Below are 25,906 nucleotides of genomic sequence, written 5' to 3' on the forward strand. Positions count from 1 at the left end.
TGTTATTTCTAGAAAACTAGTCTGCACTGAAAAACTGTAGTTCTCTCAGCACACAGGCAAACTAGAGCTGAGCAGGAAATGTTTGACTGAAGTATGTTTTTTTGCATTGTTATTGGCATGCGTGACATTATAAAATTGGTTAATGAAAATAATGTAGTGTATGTCGGTGACACAGTAGACAGAAATGCAGATAATAACAGAAGGGGGAGCCACACATCATCGTTAGGAATGGCATAACAGCTTCTGACATCAGCACAGTAAACACAGATGTCCTCAGTGGATTTAGCAATTCAATTACACAACAAGCCACATACAAATAAATACATGATTGACGAGTGAAATTATACAGAGAGCAGGGAGGAAGTGATACATACGATTTTGATGCGGTGGCCTGGAGTGGTGGTGAGTGCCCAGGTGCATGCCTTCTTGCTGGGGTATTTATCCGGCCAGTTGGGGCTGGTGATGGTACCGCTCACACTATTCACAGTGTGATCACAGCCAGCTGTAAAAGACATCACTGAGTCAACACAGACCTCTGTATCATGCTAATATGGAACAGGCACTTTGACTACTGCACTCAAACTGTTTCTGACACAAGTAAAGCATGCACTCATCGACCATAATGGTCTGATTGCAAAAAGTAAAATAAGCCAGGAACAAGAATTCATGTGCAACCATGTCAAACAGACAAGAATCTGGCGTGAAATACCTTCTTTACAGTCGTGTTTGTTCTCATGCAGCACAAAGCCACTCCTGCACTGACAGCTGTAGCTCCCAAAGGTGTTGACACACTCATGTTGACAGCCACCGTTCTCCTTAGAGCACTCATCTTTGTCTGAGGAGGCACAGAGGACGCAACCTTGATGACTGTTCCCTGTCGAGACTGACAGAGCTCCAAGTGACCGAATGAAAAGCCAAAGGACTCACCTGAGAAGAACTGCGCTTTAAAGCCCTTTTTGGACACTGTATTGTCTGATTTGAACTCAATGCGCATGTTGTTGTACTGGGAGGTAATAGCTTCTGGTTTCTCTGCCCCACAGAACTTCCCATGTAGCCGTGAATCAGCGGAAAGCCCGCTGCGCACCTCCACGTAGTCATACTTGCAAACCTGAGCAGAGAAACAGAGCATGTGAAGAGGCCGGGACATTTTGTTTGGTTGTAATTATGAAACACAGGTAGGAGAGGAAGACTTTATTTAGTAGTTTTATTTATGTATTTATGTAGTGCAATGACAGAGAGAGAGAGAGAGAGCACAGAACAAACCCACCCCGCGTCGATTCATAATAACCCCAGTGCTCACGTCATTGCCCTCAGTCTCGAAGACGTCAAAGAGCAGAGTGATGCGGTACTGCGTGGGGGCAACCAGCTGCCAGATGCAGTTCTTGTTTGGGGGGTACTCTCTGGGCCAACCCGGGCTGGTGATTGACCCATTCAGCTTGGTGATGAAGCCTCCACAGGCAGCTGGACAGAAGACACAACATGGGAAGAGACAAGGACAAATAGTTAGCTTGATTCAGATGCAGATGTGTAGATAGAAAATAAATTATATCACCACATGTTTCAACAGGACATGTTCCAAATGTTGTGTTGCAAATCATACAGCTAAAATGAAAGCCCTCTGAAATATCCTGCCTGTGTCCTGAATAAACCCGATTACTGCCTGACCCGCCTGTGAGGACTCAGGCAAGCTTTGTAGCAGTTACGCAACACACGTTACAACAACTGGTGTCACCTGTTCCCTCACCTGCCTATTTTTAGCTAAAATTAAAGTGCAGTGTTGATCCTTACCAACTGCGGTAGACGTTGTGTTGACACATGAATTGTACAGTTATTGGATGTGGACATTGCTGAAATGTGGAATGGTAAAAGTCACAATACTATTTTTACCTGAAATGCGGATGTAAGGCACCATTTTGTTTTTTTCTCTGTACGTAAATGCAGGTATAATTGTAAAATGCAACCTTCTTTCTTATTTTAATGTGCAATATTACTTTCTTGGCAGTATACTCTTGTGTAAGAGTAGAGCTGATTGCAACGTTGGTGTGAAAATGTTGCAAAGATGAAAATGCTCCCTGTCACACTGTCTGTGTTCCATTTGTGTATGTGAGTGCAAAGACCATTATATTTAATTATATATATATATATAATTATAATTAAATTTAATTATATAATAATATTTAATGTGACTGCACTGCACTGTATTCAACCTGTCTTTTCTGAGATTGTGTTATTTCAGTTTAATTTGCTTGTCTTCCACAAAAGCTAAAAAACTGTAGTGGTGGCTGACTTTCTCCAGGGGCGGACACTGGTTGACAACTTGTACGCTAGTAGTTCCGTCTTAAACAACAACATATAATTTAAGATAAAAATAATGCTTGCATTGTTGTGACTCAAATCTGTAAAAGATAGTGCCCGGCCCAAGGTATCTTGTCCGGCTTTTAGTAATGACTGTACTTATTGTATTTGGGTGGCTAACTGTGTAAAGTGCTTTAGCATGTAAATGACATGGTGAGCAGGACTAGTGACTTTTCTCCCTGTACTTACCCTCACAGCTGCGCTTGTCAGCAGCCAGCTCATAGCCTGGGTCACAGGCACACTTGTAGCTGCCTAGTGTGTTGACACAGCGTTGCTCACAGCGACCGTTGTCCGGCTTGGAGCACTCATCCATCTCTGAAAACACAAAGATATGTTAGGACCCTTTTAGCTGGCCCCCTGGCTCGGTGGCTTACAAGAGAAACCCTCCCGAACAACAGCAGAGCCAGGCAAAGAGGGTCGCACAGAACCTGACGGTGCAATTGAAACAAAATTGTCTGTCATTTTCTTTTAAATATTACAACAGTATATGTTTATTTCAGACACATCGATTGCTGGAACACATCAGATAAAGGTTTACAGCCCTTAACCTCTGACCTTTGAAGAAGTTGGCAGCAAATCCGGCCTTGTTGACAGAGCCATCTGAAACAAATTTCATCCACAGCTGGTTGGAGCTGGTTTTGATGTCATCTGGCTTGTCGTAGCCACAGAAGCGGCCCAGCAGGGGACTGTTTTCAGAGTTTCCATCACGCACCTCCAGGTAGTCATAGGCACAACTGTCGTGTCTCTCAATCTGAAAAAGGTTAGAGGGTTTGAGGTTGGAGTTGGAAAACAATCAGTCATGAAATACCCCCCAAAAAAACCCACTGTGTCATTTAATAAATAACAAAAGAACTGGTGTCTTACCTCAAAAGACTGGAAGGTGAGGCCTACGTGGTAGCCCTGAGCTACAGTAATCTTCCACACACACACTTTGTTAGGCCTGTAGTCGTCAGGGTAGTTGGGGGACTGGATCTGGCCATTGTCTTTCTTTACCTCCCCACCACAGATGGCTGCATGTGACAGTAAAAACAATAAAAACAATACTGAGCTCCCTCCATAGCAATATAATCAGCACATGTATCTGAAAAAAAAAAGCTCTGATTTACGCAATGTGGATTAGCTGAAATGCCTCCACCAACCAGCTCCCACACACACAAGCACACATCATCATCCCTTTGCACGGTCTGGAAACAATGGAGCTGAATGTGAAGTCTGGCCAAAGTCTGATTAATGCAGCGTAAAGTGCCTGACACATCAGCAGTAGGGGAGCCAAAAGCAGTGGATATTACTGCAGCTTCTAGGCACATTGTTGGATGTGTGACTGGCCATGCGTTCAGTCAGCTGAGCTGGAATGGGGTGCAGGGAGGTCAAGGAATGGGTGCTTACCCTCGTAAACGGCAGAGAAACCTTTTCCCACCCAGTTACTGCTGCTGCGGAACTCGATCCACAGCCGGCTGTCGGTGGAGATGATTGGCTCAGGCAGCTTATCACCACAGAAACGACCTGGGTCACAGGTGAAGACACACACACATAAACAATTTGATCATCACAACACCTGAAACAGCTCTGAAATTCCTCTAAACAGCTCTTTACTTTATAGAAACTAAATACACTGTGAGAGGTTAAGAGAGGAGAAACTGTAAAATAGACACGAACTACACTACAATCAGCATCTTTTAACATTTAATGTTTGGTAAACTCATATACTGTGTCCTAGGTTTGACTAGCTGAAAGTTGGTCACTTGGTACCCAAATCAAAACTCTGCCTTTACCCTACAGTTTCTGTAAATAATGTACATATTTTATATATTTAAACACCTGTGTTAAGCTCTACACTACTGTCATTTTCTAGTTTTCTTTTCAGTTTATGATGGTTAACTGAATATCTTTGAATTTTGGACTATTGCTTGGACAAAAACAAAAACACATTTGGAGATGTCACCTTTTTGTGGTGAATTAATTGAGAAAATAAGAATCTGAATAATTGATAATTAAATGAATCATTAGTTGTAGCCCTTGTACAGTATTCTTTCGTTAAAACTGACCTTTGAGAGGCGCCTTCCTCCAGTATCCATCTCGGATCTCCACATGGTCGTACCAACACAAGTGACTCCTGTACAGATCCATGGAGGTGAAGTTCAGAATGATCTTAAAAAGCAAGAGAGCGTGATTACTGATACGGCTCCACACATTGCTAATGCTCAGACAAATAAGAAGTAAGAGAGACACCACGTCAGTATGAACAGTCAGTAATGCTTTATGTTTTTAAAAAAAAAAAAAGGCATCTCAGAGTTGATCTGGCACTTTCCATATGCTCATACCTTCTCCCCTGGCGTGACTGATATTCTCCAGATGCAGTGCATGTAGGCTGAGTATCCATTGGGGAAGCCAGGAGAGGAGAAGTTCCCGCTGCTGTCCTGCAGACTGTCCCCACATCCTGCGCACAGAAACAAACACACACACGGACCAGCATGTAAGGCCTGAGCCATGAGCATGATGCACTGCCAATTAGGCTTTGCCTGAAAACACCTAAGCCACTAATTCAAGCTATACAGACATCAGCTCTGAAGTAAATCCCCTGAAACCTCGCTGCAGAGACAGATGCTGGAATTATAACACCGAATGTGAAGTAAAGGGCAGCTCTTTTATGTTCAAAGGCACATCTGCTGATAATATTCACCCACAACCCCACACGTCACCCCTTCCCTCCCCCACCAACTCCAGATGATGATCACACAAAGGAATAGGGAGTGTGAGACACTTTCTCTGAGCATCCTCTGAAAATAAACCTGGCCCACTATAAATAACACAGCCCTCTGGAGGATGTGATGCATTATGTACGTGTTGCCAGTGAAAAAACACCCTTAGTTTGACTGGCAAAAAACAAGTGTGCAAATGTGTGAGGACTGATTACAAACACAATACACAGCCTCATGGAACGAGTGAGGGAGGCTCATGCCAAGTGGGGGAAAGATGTGTTTAATTAAGACAGAGAGGAAATGATAGAGAGTAGATTGTATCTTCAGTTGTCCATCTTGAGAACTGTGAATGCGTCCATTATTACCTCTGTGTTATCTTTACCTTGGGCTGCATTTAGCAGGAGTAAGGAAAACATCTCCCTCGACTGTTTGCGTTCATTGCTTCCCTCGAGGTTTGTGTGTAAGCAATAAAACGAGAAGCCCCGAGCTACGAGTAGTGCGTAATAATGCTTGGCAGAGGTTTGCCAATACTAAGCCATTAACAAGCACTCGGGCACACACCAGGGATGACAAACACTCCCAGGAATGCTGCATGAATGGGAGATCCGTGGCTCTTTAAGGATTTTTTTTTCTCCCCCCCCCACCCTCCCCCCCAAGAACATGTGGAGACTCACTACCTCATCCCCCACAATGTGCGTCACATCATCCAGTCCATTTCTTCCTCTTAAGACAGAGACGGTCATGAAGAAAGAGACAGATCGCTTTCACAGACACATATAGATTCATTTAAGGTTAAAAACTCCACTAAAACCACACCGGCTGGCCGAGCTCTGGAGACCATCTCTATGTTTATTCATTGAGCTTTAATGTGAGGCTGACAGCTCAGCTATCCTGGCCTGACCTACAATTAACTGTCTGACATCAAATCTATTCAGCAGAAGGCTGTTCTCAATGTACATCTGTTAAAGCTATAAATCCTGTTTACTTCAACAGCATTAAATCCTGTCTCTCCTCTCTGGAAGCATAAACAAAGTGAGTGGTTCGGAAAAGTGCCAGGCTTATGCAACTCTCCTTAGTGTCTCGTACTTTACATTGTACATTCTGTGATGTGCGTACATGAGCGTTGTTCCCAACAATCATTTTAGTCATTGTCTTCTCAAGACCAGCTGTTCTTTTGCGTCTATCTGGGAAAGAATGATGACAAACTTCCTGTCCCTGGGTAGTGTTTACACTCCTCCCAAATTGGGAGTTTCGGACGCTGTAGCCAAGGAACCACACCACATCAATGGTAGATGGTTGGCTATTTCCACACAGTGTGCGCTGAATCTAGGGAAGGCAGGAGGAGCAACAGACCACTCTCTCTCTCTCTCAGGGCTATGTTGCACACACATGCAAAAATAGACAGGAAAAACCCATAGCAGACAGGATCTGTCATTTTGGTCTTACTGGAGCATTTGTAGAGTTTGCGTGCCTGTGCGATATCCCCTTTGCTCAGCCTGGTTCTCTGGCCAATGGGTGGTCGCACTCCGTTCACATCGTAGCGTGGCAGGATGGTGTCCAGGAAGATGCCTCTGTAATTCAGCAAGAGAGACAGACGTTAATGTCGCATGAAATCCCAAAGGCATGCGCACAGTCCTGATAACTGCTCCAACATGCATGCACGCCACCAAACATGTTGGCTCAAGGATTAAGTGACTTACCATCGATCAGCGCAATTCACTGGCTGTCAACATTATTATTAACAGTTTCTAAAGGATTGAGACTTCTAAATTCCGTGATGAAAATGAGCACTGCCAGTTTTGACAAGACTAAGCTAAACACAATGTGGTTATTTGGTAGAAAAATACCACAAATCCAACAGTCTAATTTTCATATTCACTTTGGAGTCATTTTTAAACAGCGATGGTAACTCAGAACACTAATATGTGAAACCCACAGTTCTTCCAGTTAAAACATATAATGCTAATAGACTGCTTGTAATGAGATGTGGCACCAGTTAAACTGGACAGCATGAAGCCTTCTATCGCTGTCGACCTCAGCATGAGCATGCACACCCACACCTACGTGGACACATGAATGATCCTGACCCACCTGCTTGTACTGCCACACACTTTACAAAACAAAGCCTCTGATACACTTTTCCACTTGACACATCATCACTTTCTAATGAGGTACATTAGACCAGTCATAAAAAATCTTAAAATCTTTATCTTGTTTATGTTGTTTTTTTTATCTCAATGGCCATATGTTCCTCCATCTCCAGCAACATACGTATATGAATGTAAAAGTGTGTGTGTGCATGTAGGTTGTGGATCTTACGTTATTCATTTTCATTTCAAAATCAAGAATGTTTACTTTCTGATTCTTTCAGATCTACTCGTCGCTGGCTGAAAATGCACCAGATGGGCGGTTGCAGTCACTTATCACAGTCTTCCTTTGAGGTCGGGGTCACGCGGTCTGTTTCTGAAGTTAATGCTGACATCATTCTTCACACACGTCTGCCCTACAGATGGACCCAAACTAAGAGCTTAAGCCCTTCTCCAGAGTAAAATAAATTGCACAAGCTGTAAGAAGGCAGGGACGTGAACAACCGCCACATTTCTAGTTAGAAGTCCAAAGTGGAAACTGTAAAATCAGGTAAAGCTTTAACGTAGCTTTAAAAAATATGGCAGAACAGAACAGTTAGTCCAGAAAGACTCTTTTTCACACTGCTGTCTCACTTGACACTTTGCTAGTTTATCATCTCTATTTTTCTCTAAGTATTGGCGAGCAATGGCCTGGCTCCCTGGCCGTTCCCATGGTGACATGCCTATCAACGCCAGGCATGTGCAAACAGAGCAGCCTGAGCTAACAGTTTAGACTCTGCCTGTCTGTCTGTCTGCCTGTGAGCTTCCAGGAGCCCGTATGCTGGCTGCCGGTGAAAAACGCCACTACAGCCGGTGTCAGAGCAGACAAAGGGCACACTGGCAGGTCTCTATTTGAGTTGGCACTGCTCCATGCACCAGTCCTGAAAAATATCTCTGGAGCAAAGGAGGGGGCACGCAGAGTTGTGAATCGGGTAACACGCCCAAGACAAAAAGCATGGGGATCAGCCCTGCATGTCCCCAGGAGACACAGCAAAACATCAAGACAAGCCATGAAATCTTCCGAACAACACCCGCGGCTTCCCACGGTGATTTACTGTAAAACACCGAGCAAACACGCTGCCTAATAATGGGGTAACAAAGAAAGACACTGGCACAGGTAAATCAGCCAATCAGCGCTCAAGAAAAAGTGCTTGGAATGACTTGTGAAAAGCTAACAGGAGCCCCTTGTCTGCTAATACAGCTCTGTGAAACATTCCCCAGCCGCGGCAGCCATTCCTCTCTCATGTCGAAACAGTCTCATTGATCAACTCCAGTTCCACGAATTAGGATAGCAACAGAGTCGCAGTGGGAGTGAAAACAGAACAGGCCGGATTACCCGACATAAACATACTTTAGGGCTGCTCCGTCGGGCAGCAGGCTGTCGTACATTCCACATATTTACAAGATCACCAGGTTAAGTCGAAATCTTGACCCAAGAGTGACAAATGGATGTCCTGTCTTTACTTTCTGAGCTGACTGACATCCAACATGAGATAAAACGTCCTCTGAAACACCTTTCTTCCTTTGAAAATACAAAACAATTTGTCAGCTGCAGTGGACTTTGTTCAGGTCACCGAAAGGATGTTTCATGTTTCATGTTCTACATCGTACCAGATGTTATTCTATGCCTCTCTGTTTCCTCACTTTCCTGTTTTCCTGTAAAATACTAAACACTAAAACCAAACAAAATATGTAAAAAAGAAAAAAAAAGAGAAAGTATTTCAGCTCTATTGAAACCTACAGTTTGGATGCACGGGGCCAGACAGGCATTTCTGTACATTGGCCTACACCCAGCCGCAGCCTCCATTTAGACAAAGATTCCCTCTCTGCTTCCCAGAATCTGTTTGCCGCAAGAGCACGGCAGTTGATTTGGGAAGAGGCCCATACACTGAGAGAGTAACACAGGGCATGGGAGAGCTGGTGGTGGGGAAAATGAAAAAAAAAAGATATATACAGCTGACATAGAGGGTCAAGTAAGAACAAAAGAACAGCCAACAGCTGGTTCTCATATCAGAGTGAGGTAGTTATGATCGTAGTCTGGGCTCACTTGTTTTTTTGTTTTTTTTTGCTTTGACTCACGTGTGCCCATAGATCACATTACACCTACTCTGGCTTACTGAAGGCTGTCAAAACTGCTTCGCTATAGGTAGAACATTGCATAGTTGAAGTGACTGTTGTTCCTGCAGCTGACCGAAAGGTTCCCCAATTTTGTTTATCTATGCTAAGGGTCAAAATGCAGTTTTCATACACAAAATTGGGGTCATATCCTGCACATGCCAGCAGGAGGTAACCATAATATTTATACAACTCTATGTAAAGTTGTCACAGCTTACCAAATAATTTAATGTACATGGACAGGTTGTCGAGAAGGGGCTTTGCAGTGAGTGTAGCGATGCTTTTGAAATTACAATGATGACTCAGAAGATGAATCTGAGTCAACTTCTCCCAAGAGGTCTGTTTTGGCTTTGCAGTCACCCAGCTGGTAAACAATACTTCAAATTAACCACTGCCTAAAATGACTAGAGTAAGAGCCCAAGACTGACCAGTGTGTGTCATGGGGCTGTTTCTAGTAAGATCCATCCTCTGACGCAGCACCCCTGTGTAGTGCTGAACGACAGCACAACATCTGGAGGGGCTTCCTGCAGCATCTGACAGGGAGTAAGGAATGAGGTCAGCTGGCTACAAAATTAAGTACTATTATAAGTATGACATGCGACATGTTTCCCAGTATCCAACAAATTCAATTCAATACCAATTTTGGTTTCATCTGCTTCTCCACAGTTTAGCCATTTATGCCTGTTTATCAGTTATTTAGTTATTTACCTACTGTCCAAAGTCTCAGATACGCAAACTTAGAGTCATGTGAATCTATTTACTGAAATTTTCCTACACATGTAAGGGAAACGTTAATTGAGACAATAAAATGTCCACTTCTCCATTCTTTGCCATGTGTAGGTGATTATTAGGGGTTGATCTAAATTGTTGCTTGGAGTGCAGAAAACGTTTAGTAGCACGGCATGTATCATAACACCTGAGTGCTATGAAGGTGCTAAAAGCGTTGCGGCAGACATAGGAAATAAATAGGAGTCCCTGCTGTAGCCTAGGGTGAACACTGTGATGCTAATAATCTCTTCAAAGGGCCTTTAGGAGCATAATGAGGTGGTTCATAGTATGAAAGCACAGCTTTTACAACATAGCCTTGAAAGTGGCACGCAGAAATGTTGTTGTAATGAAGCAAGGCTACTGTTTCTGGGCTAGCTCGGCCCCAGGACCGACGCTGCTTTACTGGGGCTGCTGCTGCTGCTGCAAAAGCAGCGGGGACCGAGGAGAGGAGCCTTAATTTAAACAGGCTGTGGGAAGGAGCTGGCACATCCCAGACAAACACTTTCGCTATGCCTACAAAAACTTGGCTTTCACTTGAAAAAAAAACATAATACTGATCATTTTAAAGTTTTTCAGAGATTGATTTTAAGAATTGTAGCATGTGCTTTGAGCTTGTGTTCTGCTAAAGCCAGAATGAGCATGAAAAGCGTGAAGTGTAAAGGATACTGCTCTGGATGCCAGAACAGGTAAATCCTATGAAGCAACAATTCAGATAGATGTGAAGCCACTCTGATCCACTCTGGGTCCAACAGCAAGAAGCTAAATGGAACTGGACACATCAGAAGTTACATCATACAAGTGTGTAATTTTTTGCCCTCAGTATTTCCAAGACAGCAATAAGTAATTTAATCTTGTCCAAATATTACATAAATCACATTAGTGCTCCCCCAGTCTCCCTAAAGCCCCATGCAATGTGATCATTGATTGATGAAACAGTCCAGCCAGAAGAAACGTAGACAAGAGGAGGAGAGTCCCTAGTTCACAATAGAAGCTACTAAATATAAGACCCACCTTCTCCCAAGAAACCAGTTTCTGTCTTTTTTCAGTTAAACTCAAATAGTGAGGAAACAATTCAATCCAGACAGACATTCAAGGAACAGTGAGGCTTTTCTAAACTTGATGTCCTCTGGCTACATGTTAGTTCTCTCGTGATTTATTATTTGGGAGAATTAAGTGTTTCATTCTTTCTTCTTCTAAAGCTTTGGGAATCCTGCCACATTACTCAGCAGCCGCCCATAGACACAGACCTGGTGCATTACAGATCTATACAGTCATAAAACTCGATGAGCATAAATGGAAAACAGGATGATGGGTTAAAAGGTTGCAGCAGAGTGGGAAACAGCTCGGCCTGACTTGATCTCAGACTAGTTTTCATGTCTGGGGCGTTTGCAGTGGAATTTGGCTTGGCCCCTACCTGGAGAATGTGTTCCTGGCATAATGCATGATACTGTCAAAGTCATAGACTTCTCCCAAAGAGTCCACCTCCCCCGGCTCCATCTTCAAAAAGTTATACTCCTGCCCTGTGGAAGGAAAAAGGGAAAAGTACAGTTGAAATATGAAGCTGAGTCATGCTGTGCAACCATATGTATGTATGTCAAAGGTGAATGCAGTTCTACTCGGTCAGAAAACTGTATCATACAATGAGGTTACTGATACAAATGGGCCACCTGCAGTAGTGCAAAACACAATTGGTTTGCCAGTGATATTTCCAGACACGGACTGTCAAGATTAGTCATTTATATGTGGTTGACCAGTTCTAGAAACACTTGCTTTAATAGGAATCTGCAGGCTGAGGATGGCGTATACTCCACTGGTGTTTGTTTTTTTCTCTCTTTACCATCTTAGCCCAGACTCTCTGTGCGTACAAATGCGTTACTTTTATTAGTTTTACTGCATCTTACCAGCATTATTGCTGAGGGACCGGTGTGAGACCTATGCTCCTACCTGGCTGAATGTTGTCCCTGATAATGCTGACGTGTTCGTCTCGGTCAGGCCGCGTGTGCTCGTGCCAGAAGCCAATCACATGACCCAGCTCGTGCACCACAATACCAAACTTGTCACAGTTTTTCCCAATGGATATGGCCTGGGGGCCTCCGCCGCGACGACCCACATAGGAGCAGCATCTATGAATCAGGAGACACACACACACACATACAGAGGCAGTGTAAACAAAGCCAAAATATAGTGACTAGACTTTATGTTTTAGTAAATGAAACACTAACAAGCAAGTAGAAACTACAGAGAGAGGCCAAAAACAGTCTCGTTTCCCAGAGGAGAAGAAGGAATGTGTCTGGCATAACAAGCTCTGTACATATATAATGGAGCTTGTAATGAGCACGACATTATCTTAACAACCTCTCATCTGTTTTACAGGAGAGCTGTACGAGGCGACCCGTCATCCACACATACAGCAGTGACATTCATTCATCCCTCTGCCAATGCAAACGCTGAGAGTGACGGTAGAAGCTGGCTGGCTGCAGCGCTCCATCTCAGCGTGACATGAAAGGTTCAGTGTGGGAGTCTGGAGGACGGGCACACACATCACGGCCCTGTGGGCCAGACAGCCGCTCTCTAATTACCGCGAGCCCAGCCGTGCTCTCCTGAGACACGCCTTGAACTTTGCACAGGACAGATGGGGGCCTGCTGAATATGCAGCAGAGTCAAGCTTTCCCACTGCTAACCGCTGCCGCCTGCGTGGATAATGTCATCCCTGTTGCTCCAGAGGCCAGTTACCAGGCTAAAAATGGCTATCAACAGTTGGCTGGAAAAAGTTCTGTTTCATGAGCTGCATCCGCTTTCTCTTAAGCTGTTTGTGCTGAATGATACATATCAGTGGGAGAGGTATATTGTGTGTAATGACATAATGGTTCCAGCTTGCGGTCTAAATTCGTGTGAGGTTAAAACATGGGAACCGGGAACATTTTAGATATGCGTGTCCCCTGGGAACCTCTCTAATACTTCCTCTAAGTTCTGCTCAGTTTTGGCCTCTCTTTCCCCATAATCTCAAATTAGTAGGTCTGTCTGGTTTGCGTTCCCAACAGCAGCAAGTGCTTTAATTTAAAAACATTTCATCATTTAATAAAAGAGCCCTGCATATTCTAACAGGTTGTCAATAGTCGCTTAGCAACAACAACAGCCACAACCAGCACTTCCCCTGAGTATGTGTTCAAGAAGAAATGCCGAGTGGACACTGAGCCTAACCTCAGTGGAGTGCATTAAACAGGGTTATGGAGAGGCTGAGGAAGTCTCTCCCTTGGGCGCAATTCTGCACACCATGTATGACACAAGCGCTCAGTGACTGATGCAGTGTGATGATGAGGCACAGGAAACATTCCTTGCCACTGAATGGCTGACTCTCTCAGGACTGGTAGGGGGCTGAAATAACAACTCACACAGAGACCGCGAACAGAGAGGATGAACAATGGTGAAAGGCTGCGGAGCAGGAGGCAAGGACAAGTACTTAGGCGCTAAATCATTAGCTGGAGATAACGAAGGCTCAACAGAGGCCGACCATTGTTCAGTTCCTTCACGTGGGAGCTAAAAACCCCACTGACTCACCCACATGGTCGGTAGGTGAAGACAATATAGCTCTCCTCCTGCGTCCTCTCAATAAAGGTCACACAGGTGTGCTTCTCCCAGTGCCGCATGGCTTGGCGGAATATAGCCCGCTGGCTGCCTGAATAGGATGACAGGGAGGGTGAGATCAGTGGAGCGGACAAAAACACGCTCACACACACAGCCGTTTATAGAAAACATGAGATGAATAGAAAAGAGGACAGCTGGAAGCAGCTTTACCAACATAATGTAAACCTTTTTAATAATAATAGTTTCATAATATTTAGATTAGATAAAAATTGCACTACTTATTTTGCTTTTGAACAATTACCCAGCATAACTGCCAACATATAAACTTTTCTTTTAAGGTGACATGACTAGATGACACGTTACTGCAGTGTGTGTCTTTATTTCTTTATTCCTTTATTCATATTGATGAATTAGTCTCAGTTAAAGATGATGTCTCAATGCTTTATTTTCAGGTAATAGGGTGAATTACAGAAGCAAGGCACTATCAACGTGATCTTTTGATCTTTTGATTATGCATGCTGCATTACATGATGTACATAAATATATTCCTTGTTAAAAAGGAGCAGGAGTGAGTCTTCCTTACGTACTTACCACTAAAGTTACCACTGATGACATAGGGAATAACACCCTCAGGCCAAACGCGTTCAGGTCTGGAGGTGGCAGCCCTTTTCCTGCGGCGTGAACCTTGCCTATTTTGGCTACTGTGGTTGGTTGATCCTGAAGATTTAAAATTAAGACAACAAAAACAATATAAATGATAAATGATTCAACTCATGTCTGGGTCTAATGGAGCAAACATTTTTTATAAAGAGCAAATATGCTTCCCACTTGGATAGCTCCTCAGATGATAACAGAGACTTTTTATCCAAAAACTACAGAACGATATTCACGCTTTAATGCCGTTCAGAAATTCTAATTATTATTTCTCATTTAGGAAATTACATGTACTGCCTTAAAGAGACGTTTGTTCAAATAACATTGTTGCTGAATTCTTTCTTCTTTCAAATTAATTTCACCACTTTAATGTCACTCATAAATGCAGAGTAACCATGGCGACTAAGCTCCCACCTAAACCTGGTGATTATAATAAGAAACATCCTTATGTGAACCCCATATAACAAAATCCCCCTACTGTACTGCAGAGCAGGCGTAACTTATATTGAAGCAAACAGAAGTACTATCATCTGACAACTGCTATTTGCACTCCTTTAGATATAAACAGTTTGGATCCCAAAGATCAAACATAAAGGCAAACACATATTGTTATAATGTTTTTGTTGGTTTTCAATTGATTTACTGAACTATGCAGCTTTGCAGCAGAAGAAATCAAGCTAAAATGTCAAACAAACATTTAGATTTTAATTCTAGACAATCTAATTAAGGATTGCATTACATCAAAAGGTAAAGTGATGCTTCAATGTGTCATTTCCTGCAGCAACATCCACTTTCAACAGACAAAATGGTGAACTACAGAGAAAGACACCAGCAACGTGGCGTTTTCTTGTCATCTCAACCACAGCCAGGAATAATGTTTTATAGTTTTGAGAATTTGTGACCTTAAGACCTTAAATGTTGACTTTTGATTATGTGTGCTACATTACATCATTATACAAAAACAAATCCTTTGTTATAAAAGTGCAGTCATTTCCTTAAAAGGAGGATCAGTAAATGTGAATAGGAGAGTAAACTTCAGCAGTCTGATAACCAAGAGAACAACTGACAGAAGACTTTTAGATACAGCTCATGCAATGCAGGAACTTAATGGATGTGTTGGAAAGAAGCCATGCCTTTAAATAACACAGTTAACATTTATATAAAAAGACAATGTGCTGCTGTACCTTTATATTGTTCCTTCTAATTCTTTTCCTTTGACCAAAACGTTTAGGAGAGGGATAGATCACTTGGATGTGCTTTAGAGAGCTGGGATACCGCAGCTTTTCTTTCCACATAAAGACTCCAACAGCTGATTTCACTCAGTTTCTCATATTTGGATGAAGGTGCTCAAGTTAAATCTGTCAGCGTTTCACTTTAATGGAAACCTGCAGAATCCCCATGGCACACTGATGCCCGTCCCTGGTTCAGGATTTAATAAATGATTAATTTAACATCTATTAAAACAATTAACACGTTGACCTCCATTGTGGAGTTTTTTGTGATTGCTGCAGTAATAGTAGAGTAGGGATATCTGGCACAACTTCACATAATACAATGGTACATGGAGAAGGGAAATAGTCTGAGGAGGTCAAAACTCCAGCAACACTTGCAGTGTAAAGAACAAGTCTATTGTGAGACATCACCTGGATGACCCTGATGAATGCTGATGTGACGTTGCCACAAGCTTAAACGTGCTGGTCACGCAATAACATTGCTCTTTATACTGCAGTGTAAAGTATTGCTGTGGAAACAAAAACAAGTACATCTGGTTTCAGTACATCCTGCACAAGGGTTGTTGCTCCATAACCCATCTTTTCTGACTAAATTTGATTAACATGCAAGCCACAGCTTGCGGTCCGTTTTTTAATTTGCTGGAACAATGTGTTCTGTTGAATTTCAGTCTGCACGAGGAAATCTTAGCAGCCCGGCGAGATCAATTAGCACGTACACTTGTGCATGTGTTGAGGAAAAGACTGATAACAGCCAGATCTGCTCGCTCAACTGATAAGAAAGAGTGCTGGGGAGACAAAACTAGTGGAAGATGTGTTAATTACAATAATATGATTATATCTACCACCCTCATTCATGGTTAGGCCGGGAGGGTTTTTCTGCTGTGTTCAGGTTCATGAGAACTGAGCAAGTTCATGAGATGCCCTGTGAGATGAAGTGACAGACTTGTGTTGAGAAATCTTTTGAATCCACAAATTCAATTAATTGACACATGGAATAAATGAAAATTATGATTTGCCTTGTTTCCTGAAATAAGGATGGCTTGTTTAATAATTAACATTTTATAATGAAATCATGAAAACTGATTATTGTACTTTAGATTCATTATGAAACTTGACTGACTTCCTTTCAGATACTTGATGTGTTGATGAATAACTATGATGGTGGTGACCTAATGAGGTCGAAACAATACTGTGTAAACATTATCTTGAACTAGTAATTAGGATCCACACCTGTGTATGGTGATCTGGTTTATATACTGTAGTAACAGACTGTCTGTGCAGCCTGAGGAATGGGAACAAAACATTACCGTGGATAAATGTTGTGCTCATGCTTGATGTGTTTTTAAAAGAACAGCGGCACAGGTTTTCCATTTTGAACAGTAGCGTTGCCTTTCCACTACACAACAATTAGATGTGCAGTGACTAACCTGCTCAAGTGGACATTCCGAGATGAGTGAACACACAGTCTGTCTCTGTTGCAGCCCTGAGCCACGAGTCTCCTCTTAACTCCTTGCCCCTGAGGTCACCATTTAGTCTGAAAATCTGAAAATCAATCTTACCCAGTGTATATTTTAAGAGCAGTTGAAATGTATTTTTAATCCGGAAAAATGTTCCTCTATATGCTCATTAACTTGAGTGAAAAACAGCAAACTGACACCGCTCAAGCACAGACGGCTACATGCACATACCTGTTGGTTCATGCTCAACTACAGTTTATAGGACTGTGAAGCCCATTGGTCCCTGTTGACTCACAGCCGTTGCTTAAATACTGATTTTCATTTTAAGAGCAATACTTAACCTGACAAAGCTCGGCAATTACTGTCAAACATGGTGATACAGGTGTAGCAATGTGCAGTGATAACACGACAGAAACATTTAAAGAGAGCTCATGAAAAACACAAAGCTGCTATCCGACAGGTGCTGCTGCCGAACCTCAGCTGGAGATGATCGGAGTGGTTTGACAGTTGCAGTGTGTTCATTTCAGTTGTTTCATTGCAATTTTATCTAGAGTGACGAGCCAAAACACTTGCTCTAATGAGGAACTTTCACCTCGAGTTGTAAACCTTGGAAGCAGCGGTTCTGTTGTTGTTACCTGTGTCTGTGTGATTAATGGTCAGGACTGTTCTCTGAGCCAAATCTATTATTCTGTCCACTTTAAACGATCGCAGGTCCTCCTCGTCCAGAGCGATGTCTCCCAGAAAGGCAGCTGAGAAAGACAAACAGAAATGGCACATGTCAGATGACTGCAAGGCAACTCCACAGTATGGAGCGTCAGTCTGAGCCGCCCAGTTGCCTCAAGCTTTTCCTGCCGCTCAGACTGAGTAAGTAGTAGAGCAGTCAAAGCACTTGAGGAAGGCCTCGAGCGTGTAACACACATATAAAAATATATACTTCATTCCTTTCTTGACTATGTTCTGTTGACCCTTTCCTTGCAGTGAAATAGAAACAGAGTTGTGAAACAGCCATGTGCCTGTTTGGATAACAGGAAGGTTTCAAAATTATAGGATGGATGGAAATGTAACCAACATATTGCGTGAAGACTCATGCAGTGAAGAGAGAGTTTGAACTCAGAAACCTGACCGTTGATGTGATCAAATGAGCCATGTTCAGTCCAGATGTTACCAGACAACAAAACTCACACTGTGTGCTTTGGCGTCCTTGGATAGTTAATGAGAGCTATCAGATATGATACAGTGAGACACTGACACTGCCTCAATGGAGTAATACGGGGCACCTTGAACAAGTAATAGCTATTTAATGAGGCCAAGGAGAGGGAAAAATAACCAAACAGTCCCACTTTATGAGGAATGTGCTTTATGGGATTCCTTACTAAATGCCCCATTTCTGGGGAGGATAAACTAGGAGTCCTCTCCGCAGAGACAAGGCGCTCAGTTTTACAGGCTTTTAACACCAGCACGTCTCTAGAATTTATGGCCGGCTTGTGGGGGGGGGGGTGGGGGGGGGGGGGGTTCGGGAGAAGCACAGGGGGAGAGTAGGGCAAAAGGGGTGGCACTGTAATCCGTGTCTGAACAGGAGATGACAAAGAGAGGGGAAGGAAGGGAAGAGAGCATAAAGGCATATCCCCTCTGCCCAAACCGCAGCTCTGAATAGGGAAGGCAGATGTGGAGCAGAAAGAAAATGACAGCCTTCTGGATGTGTGTTTGGAGGTTAGTGTGGTGGAGGAGAGACCAACCCAGAGGGTTAAGAAGCCGGGAGAACCACTAGACTGTAAAGTTAATGGGAGTGATTTACAGTGGTTGTATTTGTCAAAAGTTTGACTCTGTAAATCTTCAGTGTGTCACCCTGATACAAGCTACCCTTACCGTGAAATACACAAGAAAATTCATCATGGATTGATAAACTTGATTTTGTTTAGTTTTGAGGCAGAGTTTTTTTATCTTTTGTCTTTTATCTCCTGCACTCCTATAAAAGTTTGACAAGAGGTCTGAGACAAGAGAAAAATGGATGAAAAGCACAATAGAAAGACAAAAAAACACTTGGCTCGCATCCCTTTCCACCAGAAGAATATCATTGAAACAATCTGGAGTTTGCTCTGGTAGATGCAGGCCGGTCTTCCTCCCTGCAGGTTATAGAGGATACACAGCTCAATGACTGTGTTTGGGATTAGAGGCTTATGACAGCAATAATAAAAGGAGTAGATCACTACCGGCAAGACAGGGCATGCACAGAGGACAGGTTTAAATTCCAGAGGTCAAAGGGATCCTCTAATTTGTGCTCGCAAAAAAACACTAATTCACAACAACCAAATCCCTGAGACACAAAACAGACCACTCACTACTCAGCACTTATACTGACAGCCATTGCCAAAAACGCCACTGATAAGGGGAAGCTACCAGATGTTGCACAGTATAGGATGGATAGGCTGACTACAGAAGCACATTTTTCTCTTTTATCTTCACATTTTTTTACTTGATTCCCAGAACTAGCGGAGCGCTGAAAAGAACAGGCAGTACGTGAACAATTAATTCCAAGTTGCTGTCATATAACACCATAAAGCACTGAGAAAAAAATATTCAAAACAATTCTATGAAACTTCTTTTTCACTCCATATCGACTGGGGGAAAATTGAACAATTGGAGACGTTTCTTTTCACATGTAGTGTCAATTTGCACATATTAGCAGTGTTGTGTGCAGGCTGTGACCAAATAACGAGGTGCAGGCTTTCTCCCACCCCCATGAGGTTCACCGAGGGCTGCGCTCTCTGCCCAATCCTCCACCACTGTGCTGAAGACAGGCCGGTTAATCCGCAGTGTCATTGTTCTCAGACAACAGTGGAGATTGAAGTGAGCAAATGCACGGCCTGGCGGCATTAGGACTCATTTCCCCCGGGCACAGCAGTCGTCCTGGAGACGCTGTTGCAGGTTTACGGAAAGACTCGCAGGGATTGTGAATTAATCCCCCTGTCTCCTGGCTTTAATTATCCACAGACACACGGTTTTATGAATATTTTGTACACAACTCCGGGCTGGGATTGAGGACAGGCTATGGAGAAAGGTGATAAACTCATCTAGATACAGAGCGCTGTAATGATGTGAAGTTCAAACACAGGGAGGCTTGTGTGTTGTGCTGTAGATTAAAACCCAGTGAATGTGGCAGATGGCAAGTGATCACCATAGAGTACAGTGCTGCGTCTCTTTCCAAACATTATTCATTACCTTAATGACAACAGCTGCAGCTATAATACTAATATCTATGCAGAATAGTTAGGTAATAATAGCAGGGTTTTTAGTTCATATGTCCTTTTTTAGTCAGAGAAAACAGTAGGCATTCAAGTTTAAGTGTTAATCTGTGTTTGTATATTACACAAACTAATGAGACTAAACCGAAAATATGATTTTTGATGAAATGTTGGATTGATGTGACTGATATTTGATGTGTTATGAAGTCCAAACTCCCCCTGTCAATGATTTTTTTTAGTTAATCTAAACCATCTTAATCCTACTCATCTCAGACTGCCCCCATCAATCAGCGCATCCTGTCAGATTACACATGAGATCTCAATCAAATTAATCCCATTGATTCGTGTAATGCCCTAGCTTCGACCTCCACGGTGTCAAATACTCCAGAACTATTCCCATAAATCTCCTTCCGTGAACACCAGACCACGACATCTGCCACTGAAACCTGCACAAACATCAATACTAAGCCTAAACAGGCACTGACACCAGCCTATATTTAGAGGGCCAGCTCCACTGCGAGGCCACGGTTTACTCCTCGCTGTGCTTATAGAGATGACATTTAGTCTTTCCCTATACAAGACCTAATGATGAGGGATGAGAAGGCCTGGCCAGTATGTAAGCCTGGAATGCATCACAATACCCTGGCACCGCCTTTCACAACCTGTGTTTGGAAACAAACGCCGCATTTGAATTCCAATAGAGGCCAATAGTGTATTGCGTTAAGGCGATTACCATCTGATGACAGTGTAAGTATCACTTTTCAGGTTTCATTCTGTACCAGCCCTTTCTGCCCAAGTATAGCTGCCAGTGTAGCCATTGTCCCTCCAAACATTATGTGTTTAAAACTGCACGGGGAAAAAATAGCAAAGCTCTTGTAACATGAATATTGAGACAAACGGTTTCTAAGAAGAATAAGAGAAAAAAAAGAGCATAATCCTAACTAAGGAATGATGAATTGTATTATGCAGGCTTGTTGTCGTGTAAATATGGTACCTCTCTCCTCTGTAAAAACAACACCAGCTGTTATTTCCTCAGCAAATGCTTACCTTGACATTTCCTAACATTGCAGTTTGAGCCCAAGGCAGGAGAGGGAAAAAAGTCTGCTCATTTCAAAAAGTTAACTAAGGTATAATTAGGAGAGATATTCTGGCGAGCTTCGAGTGATTATTTTCCAATATATCCTGAAGTCTCATCAGCTGAGATCAAGACAGTTACTGACAGTCACCGCACTGCAGCTTCAATCTTCAATCTGACAAAATGAGAGCGGCTCCAGCTGCAAAGGGCACACAGCAAGAGTCTGCCTCCCCTTTAACATTTCACACTCCATCAAGCCCATTAGCAGATTGGATTTCCCTGCTCATCCCTGCCACTGATTACTGATATACCCTACTGCCAGTCGAACCCCCTGTAATGACTCATCAGCTCGCCAGCCATTTGTCTTTTTTAATGTCAACGATACACTGTATTTGAGCTCCTTACATGGATGAATAGTTCATCGCCACACAGCAGGGATTTTCAGCTTTGACAAAACTTATTTTGACCATCCAGACTTCATATTTCTGGTTTAGACAGCAGACTAACACATACTCATGCAGTCTGGTGTGAGGATAGAGCAGGTTTTCTCAGAACAGATGTCCAAAGCAAAGTTTAAATGGGTTCGTGGATAAACTAAATCTGGAAGATATCTTAAACCCTCAACACTTTCCATAAATAACAACTATCTGCAGCTGAAGAAAACACCTTAAGTATTCACTACAGGTGGAGGGAACAGAAAAACAATTCTTCTCCAGATGAACAGCAACATAGCGTCGATGAATTATTTAGAAAAAACAAACAGTGAATAATGAAGAAGTGACTGTTAAGCTGCTCATTATGGCGGGCTAATTGGGCATCCTTTGAGCCATTTAAAAGAGCTCTCCCTAAGCATTTGTTGTTACTTAGGCTCCAGACTTGGTATTAATGTCATGCAAGATTAGTTATTACTTAGCTCTGACGACAAACATATTGTTCCAACTAATGCAGCGAGATCATGCCAATAGATCGGCTCCCTAATCACCTGAACCCTGCAGAGAGAGAAGTGGCAGGGGTCCTGTAACGTAAAAAAAAACACTCAGTGTGGGCTCGGCTATGCAGCCTGCATTCCATGATAAAAGAAAAGCATCTGCTTAAGTGTTGCTTAAAGGCCCAATCATGAAGTTCAACAGGCGGCCCTTTCACATTGCCAGAGCAGGACTGAGGGATGGAGCTGGGTAACGAGTGTCATCTGCTTTGAGATGCCAGTTTCAGAGACTCAGCTGAACAAAACCCCGAGACACAAATAAAAACAAACTCTACGATTTTGTGAAAGGAGGCAATTCACAAAAAAAAAAAAAAAACAGTCAACACAACCCACTGGTCTGGGTCGACTCAATATTAAAAATTCATGTTGATGCTTTTTAGCAGAAGATTGTTTTACATCTTAACATCACATTATAAATCTCTCATGCTACACAAGTGACTGTCTGATGAGTAATCATAATGTAGTAGGTCACAGAGGCCCTTAACAGGAAAGTGAGTGACACTTCAGTGAATGGAAACCACACTTATGAGAAAATAAAAGCTCTCAAACATTGTTATCAAAAAGAACCCGGCTGTTGCATTTTAAATGACCGAATCACAGTCAAGGCCCGACACTGAGTGGCCAGAGGAATGACATAAGTCTCTGTTGACAGCAAAAAAGCAGGCAGATTGCGTATAACCTACCAAGCGCCCACGTGAATGGTCTGCACTCTCCTCACCTGGGCTGGTGTGGCACAGTGCGGCAGGCCTGCCCTCCACCTTCCAGCCGTGCTTTCCCTTGGCACGGGGTGAATGAGCTACAGTCTGTGTGAAGTGTTTGAGCCAGTCAGAGGAGAGAGCCGGGGGCCCAGGGAGACAAGAAAACCACTTGCATAAGAGGGGACAAGGGAAGAAGAGGGCGTTCAGGTTGCCCTGTCTGCAGCCGAGGCCACAGCTGCACAGGAGCTCAAAGGCAAAAGCACATATCCAAAGCCTGAACGCGCACAACGGACGGCACGGACAGACAATACAAGAGTCTTTAGTAGATTAAGATGCCTGCTTCATAAATGAATGCATATGTACACGTCAAACCAGTCACTGCTTTTGTGATTATCATTTAAGCGGAGCAGACAATGAGCGTGACTGGTTCTCATCCATTTTTCATTTTGAAAACGAGTGGATCTAATCTCAGTGGGTTGTTAGAGTCTTAAATGACTTCCTGGGATGCTGCCAAGTTTGGAGTTCTGCAAACTAAGGAATTTTCCACTGGTTAACTTCCTAAATAGATGGCATTACTTCAATGTTATTGCACTGCTCGCTTCAATCAATGCACATCTCCATCATGTCTGGTATAGTGATGAGTTATTTAATCCCTTGTAAATGTGAACATTTTGGAGGGATTTTTTTCTTTGGCTTAACTGGGCAGGAGTGGCACACATGCGTTGTGGAGGAGAAAATGAAGAAAAGAGAAATGAAGACGTGCATTTTAAATAATCTGAGGAAAATAAATGAAACGGTCACCACTTGGTCAATTAGCCAGATGACCAGCCGTCATAAATTAGCCGAGTATCACAACAACATTCACAAGCATTTCACTTTCAACCCACATGTATTGCCATGTCATCAAAGAGCAGTGTTAAGCAAAGGGCAGCCATACAAAGGGCAAGCATGAAATGCACTCCTCACACAGCATTACTGCACCAGAAACTTCACACGGCACGTAAGCGTTTTCCTGGGCGGAAGCAGCAAGACATGAAAATGCTGACCTCGAGGCCACAGAAAGCGATCAAATAGACTCAGTGCAGTGACGTGCTTGAAAAATGAGGAGAAGAAGAGAGAAAAATCAATAATCCAAGTATCATCAAGTCCATACTAGTTAAAGGCACGAGTGTGGAGTTGACTACAGTGAAAAATGTCATCTCTGGTGTGTCAACTGAGCGAAGAGGAGTAGGGAGTAAAAGGGAGAGCTGACAGATCTTGGACATTTTGCTGCTCAGAAAGAAGGAGAAAAGCAGGTGGGTGTTGGAAGAGCTGGAGACTGGGAGGGTTAGGAGAGTGGGAGTTTGTGCTTGTGACCGTCTCCCAACCACCTGTCTGCAGACGCGCCCAGAGGAAACCATAAACAAAACTGCACTCCATTCAAATGAATGTAATAATGACAACAAGTCAGAAAAAAAAAAAAAATCACTTGAAATATAAACACAGCATCATCGACCTTCGTCAGTTTATTGGTCATCTGAACACCGTGTCCATGTCCAGTATATCCATACTAGTGATGCAAAACAATCTGGTGTGACCACTTGCATGACTCAAATTAAACAGTGAAGCGAAAACAGGAAGCAACATCTTCACCGACTTGTACATGGGACACGGTCCATCTGCAGCCTGACCTTTGTCATGTTTATGTAAAGCCACAACACTCCTAAAGCAGTCTTTATGTCTCCCTCGACACTCACTCTTCTTCTCAGAGGGAAGACGAAGAAAACAGACAGGCTGAGGATTGAATTGTGTTTTATACTCGGCTGCCACATCAGAAATGGTCAAATACCAAATCAGTAAGCACTTCCAGGACTTTAGAGGTCATTTTGACTGAAGCCAACTCTCTGTATCTGTAACCTGAATACTTTCACCAGATGGAAAACACAATCTGTTCAAACTCCCCCAAAGGGATTTGGCAAGACAGTGAGTTCACAGCACACGCACACACGTACAAACAAAAAAAAAAAAAAAAAGAGATTACATTGACAAGTCAGATAGGCTTTTGCCAAATAATGGCAAAGTATGCAGGTCTCACCAGCAGAGAAGAAGCAGACAACACAAGACAACAGCCAGCAGAATTATTGTGTGCATAATTACTAAGATCCACTGTACTCTCCTCTCTCCCCTCCTCCACTTTGTTTTAGTGGCCGTGTGAACAGCCGGTAGAAAAAAAAGAAAAAAAAAAGACTATTTGTGCAGTGACAAAAACCAACCAGAATGGGAGCAGAAGTCTTAAAAAATCAAAGTGCAGATTTCCTTTGTTTGGCCAACAACTCAGGCTTTTTAATAACACACAGCGGACAGCCTGCAGGAACTACATGATCACATTTTGAAGAATAAAAGTGGATTTGCCGCAAAAAGGCAGGCTGTAACTTTTCGACAGGCACTTTAGCCAAAACTTTTCCAGTCTCGAGAAATGTATTCATCCTTTTTTTTATTTCCATTCTTACAATCCCAGCAGCCACTCTCGGAGCTGGGTTATCCTAGGCGACTCAGTGTGGGCTTCAAATGTTTCAAACTGCAGAAACTATGTCACTCCGTACAAAACAAATGCACATAATGTTCCCTCAAGCCTTTTAAAAACTACATCCACTACTGTCATCTCTCCAAAAAGCGTCTCTCTGGACGATCTCTGCAAGCTCCACAAACAGATTCGTGGCATGTTTCTACCTCCACATAAAAGGTAATTCACACAGCGTAGTACAAAAAAAAGGGGGAAAAAAAATCTCACCAGCTTTACAGGGATCCTTATAGTCGATCGCCTCTGATGTGGCAGTGTGATCCACATAGTAGCCCGGATCAATCGCCTCCAAATCGATCGCCAATATCACGCCGAGACAGGATAGAAGAAACAAACATCTCGCCGTGAGATCCAT

General features: G+C 43.0%; 1 protein-coding gene across 2 annotated transcripts in view; it reads right to left on the reverse strand.

Moving 5' to 3' along the window:
• bmp1a (bone morphogenetic protein 1a) overlaps nt 1-25,906 on the reverse strand; it is a 29,527-nt gene extending 3,621 nt beyond the window's left edge. The window contains exons 1-17 of one of the 2 annotated variants that reach the window (XM_070903670.1): nt 25,762-25,906; nt 17,627-17,740; nt 14,240-14,365; nt 13,622-13,739; nt 12,008-12,186; nt 11,478-11,583; nt 6,501-6,625; nt 4,677-4,792; nt 4,401-4,503; nt 3,742-3,858; nt 3,220-3,365; nt 2,911-3,106; nt 2,545-2,670; nt 1,301-1,461; nt 928-1,108; nt 710-835; nt 375-502 (exon numbers count right to left, since the gene is read on the reverse strand). In XM_070903670.1, the coding sequence (XP_070759771.1) occupies nt 375-502; nt 710-835; nt 928-1,108; nt 1,301-1,461; nt 2,545-2,670; nt 2,911-3,106; nt 3,220-3,365; nt 3,742-3,858; nt 4,401-4,503; nt 4,677-4,792; nt 6,501-6,625; nt 11,478-11,583; nt 12,008-12,186; nt 13,622-13,739; nt 14,240-14,365; nt 17,627-17,740; nt 25,762-25,906 (2,313 nt within the window). Of the gene's footprint in view, nt 1-374; nt 503-709; nt 836-927; nt 1,109-1,300; nt 1,462-2,544; nt 2,671-2,910; nt 3,107-3,219; nt 3,366-3,741; nt 3,859-4,400; nt 4,504-4,676; nt 4,793-6,500; nt 6,626-11,477; nt 11,584-12,007; nt 12,187-13,621; nt 13,740-14,239; nt 14,366-17,583; nt 17,741-25,761 lie in introns of both variants that reach the window. The other variant, XM_070903669.1, reaches the window with a different exon arrangement.

The sequence above is a fragment of the Enoplosus armatus genome, chromosome 4 (genome assembly GCF_043641665.1).
Source record: "Enoplosus armatus isolate fEnoArm2 chromosome 4, fEnoArm2.hap1, whole genome shotgun sequence".
Lineage (NCBI taxonomy): Eukaryota > Metazoa > Chordata > Actinopteri > Centrarchiformes > Enoplosidae > Enoplosus > Enoplosus armatus.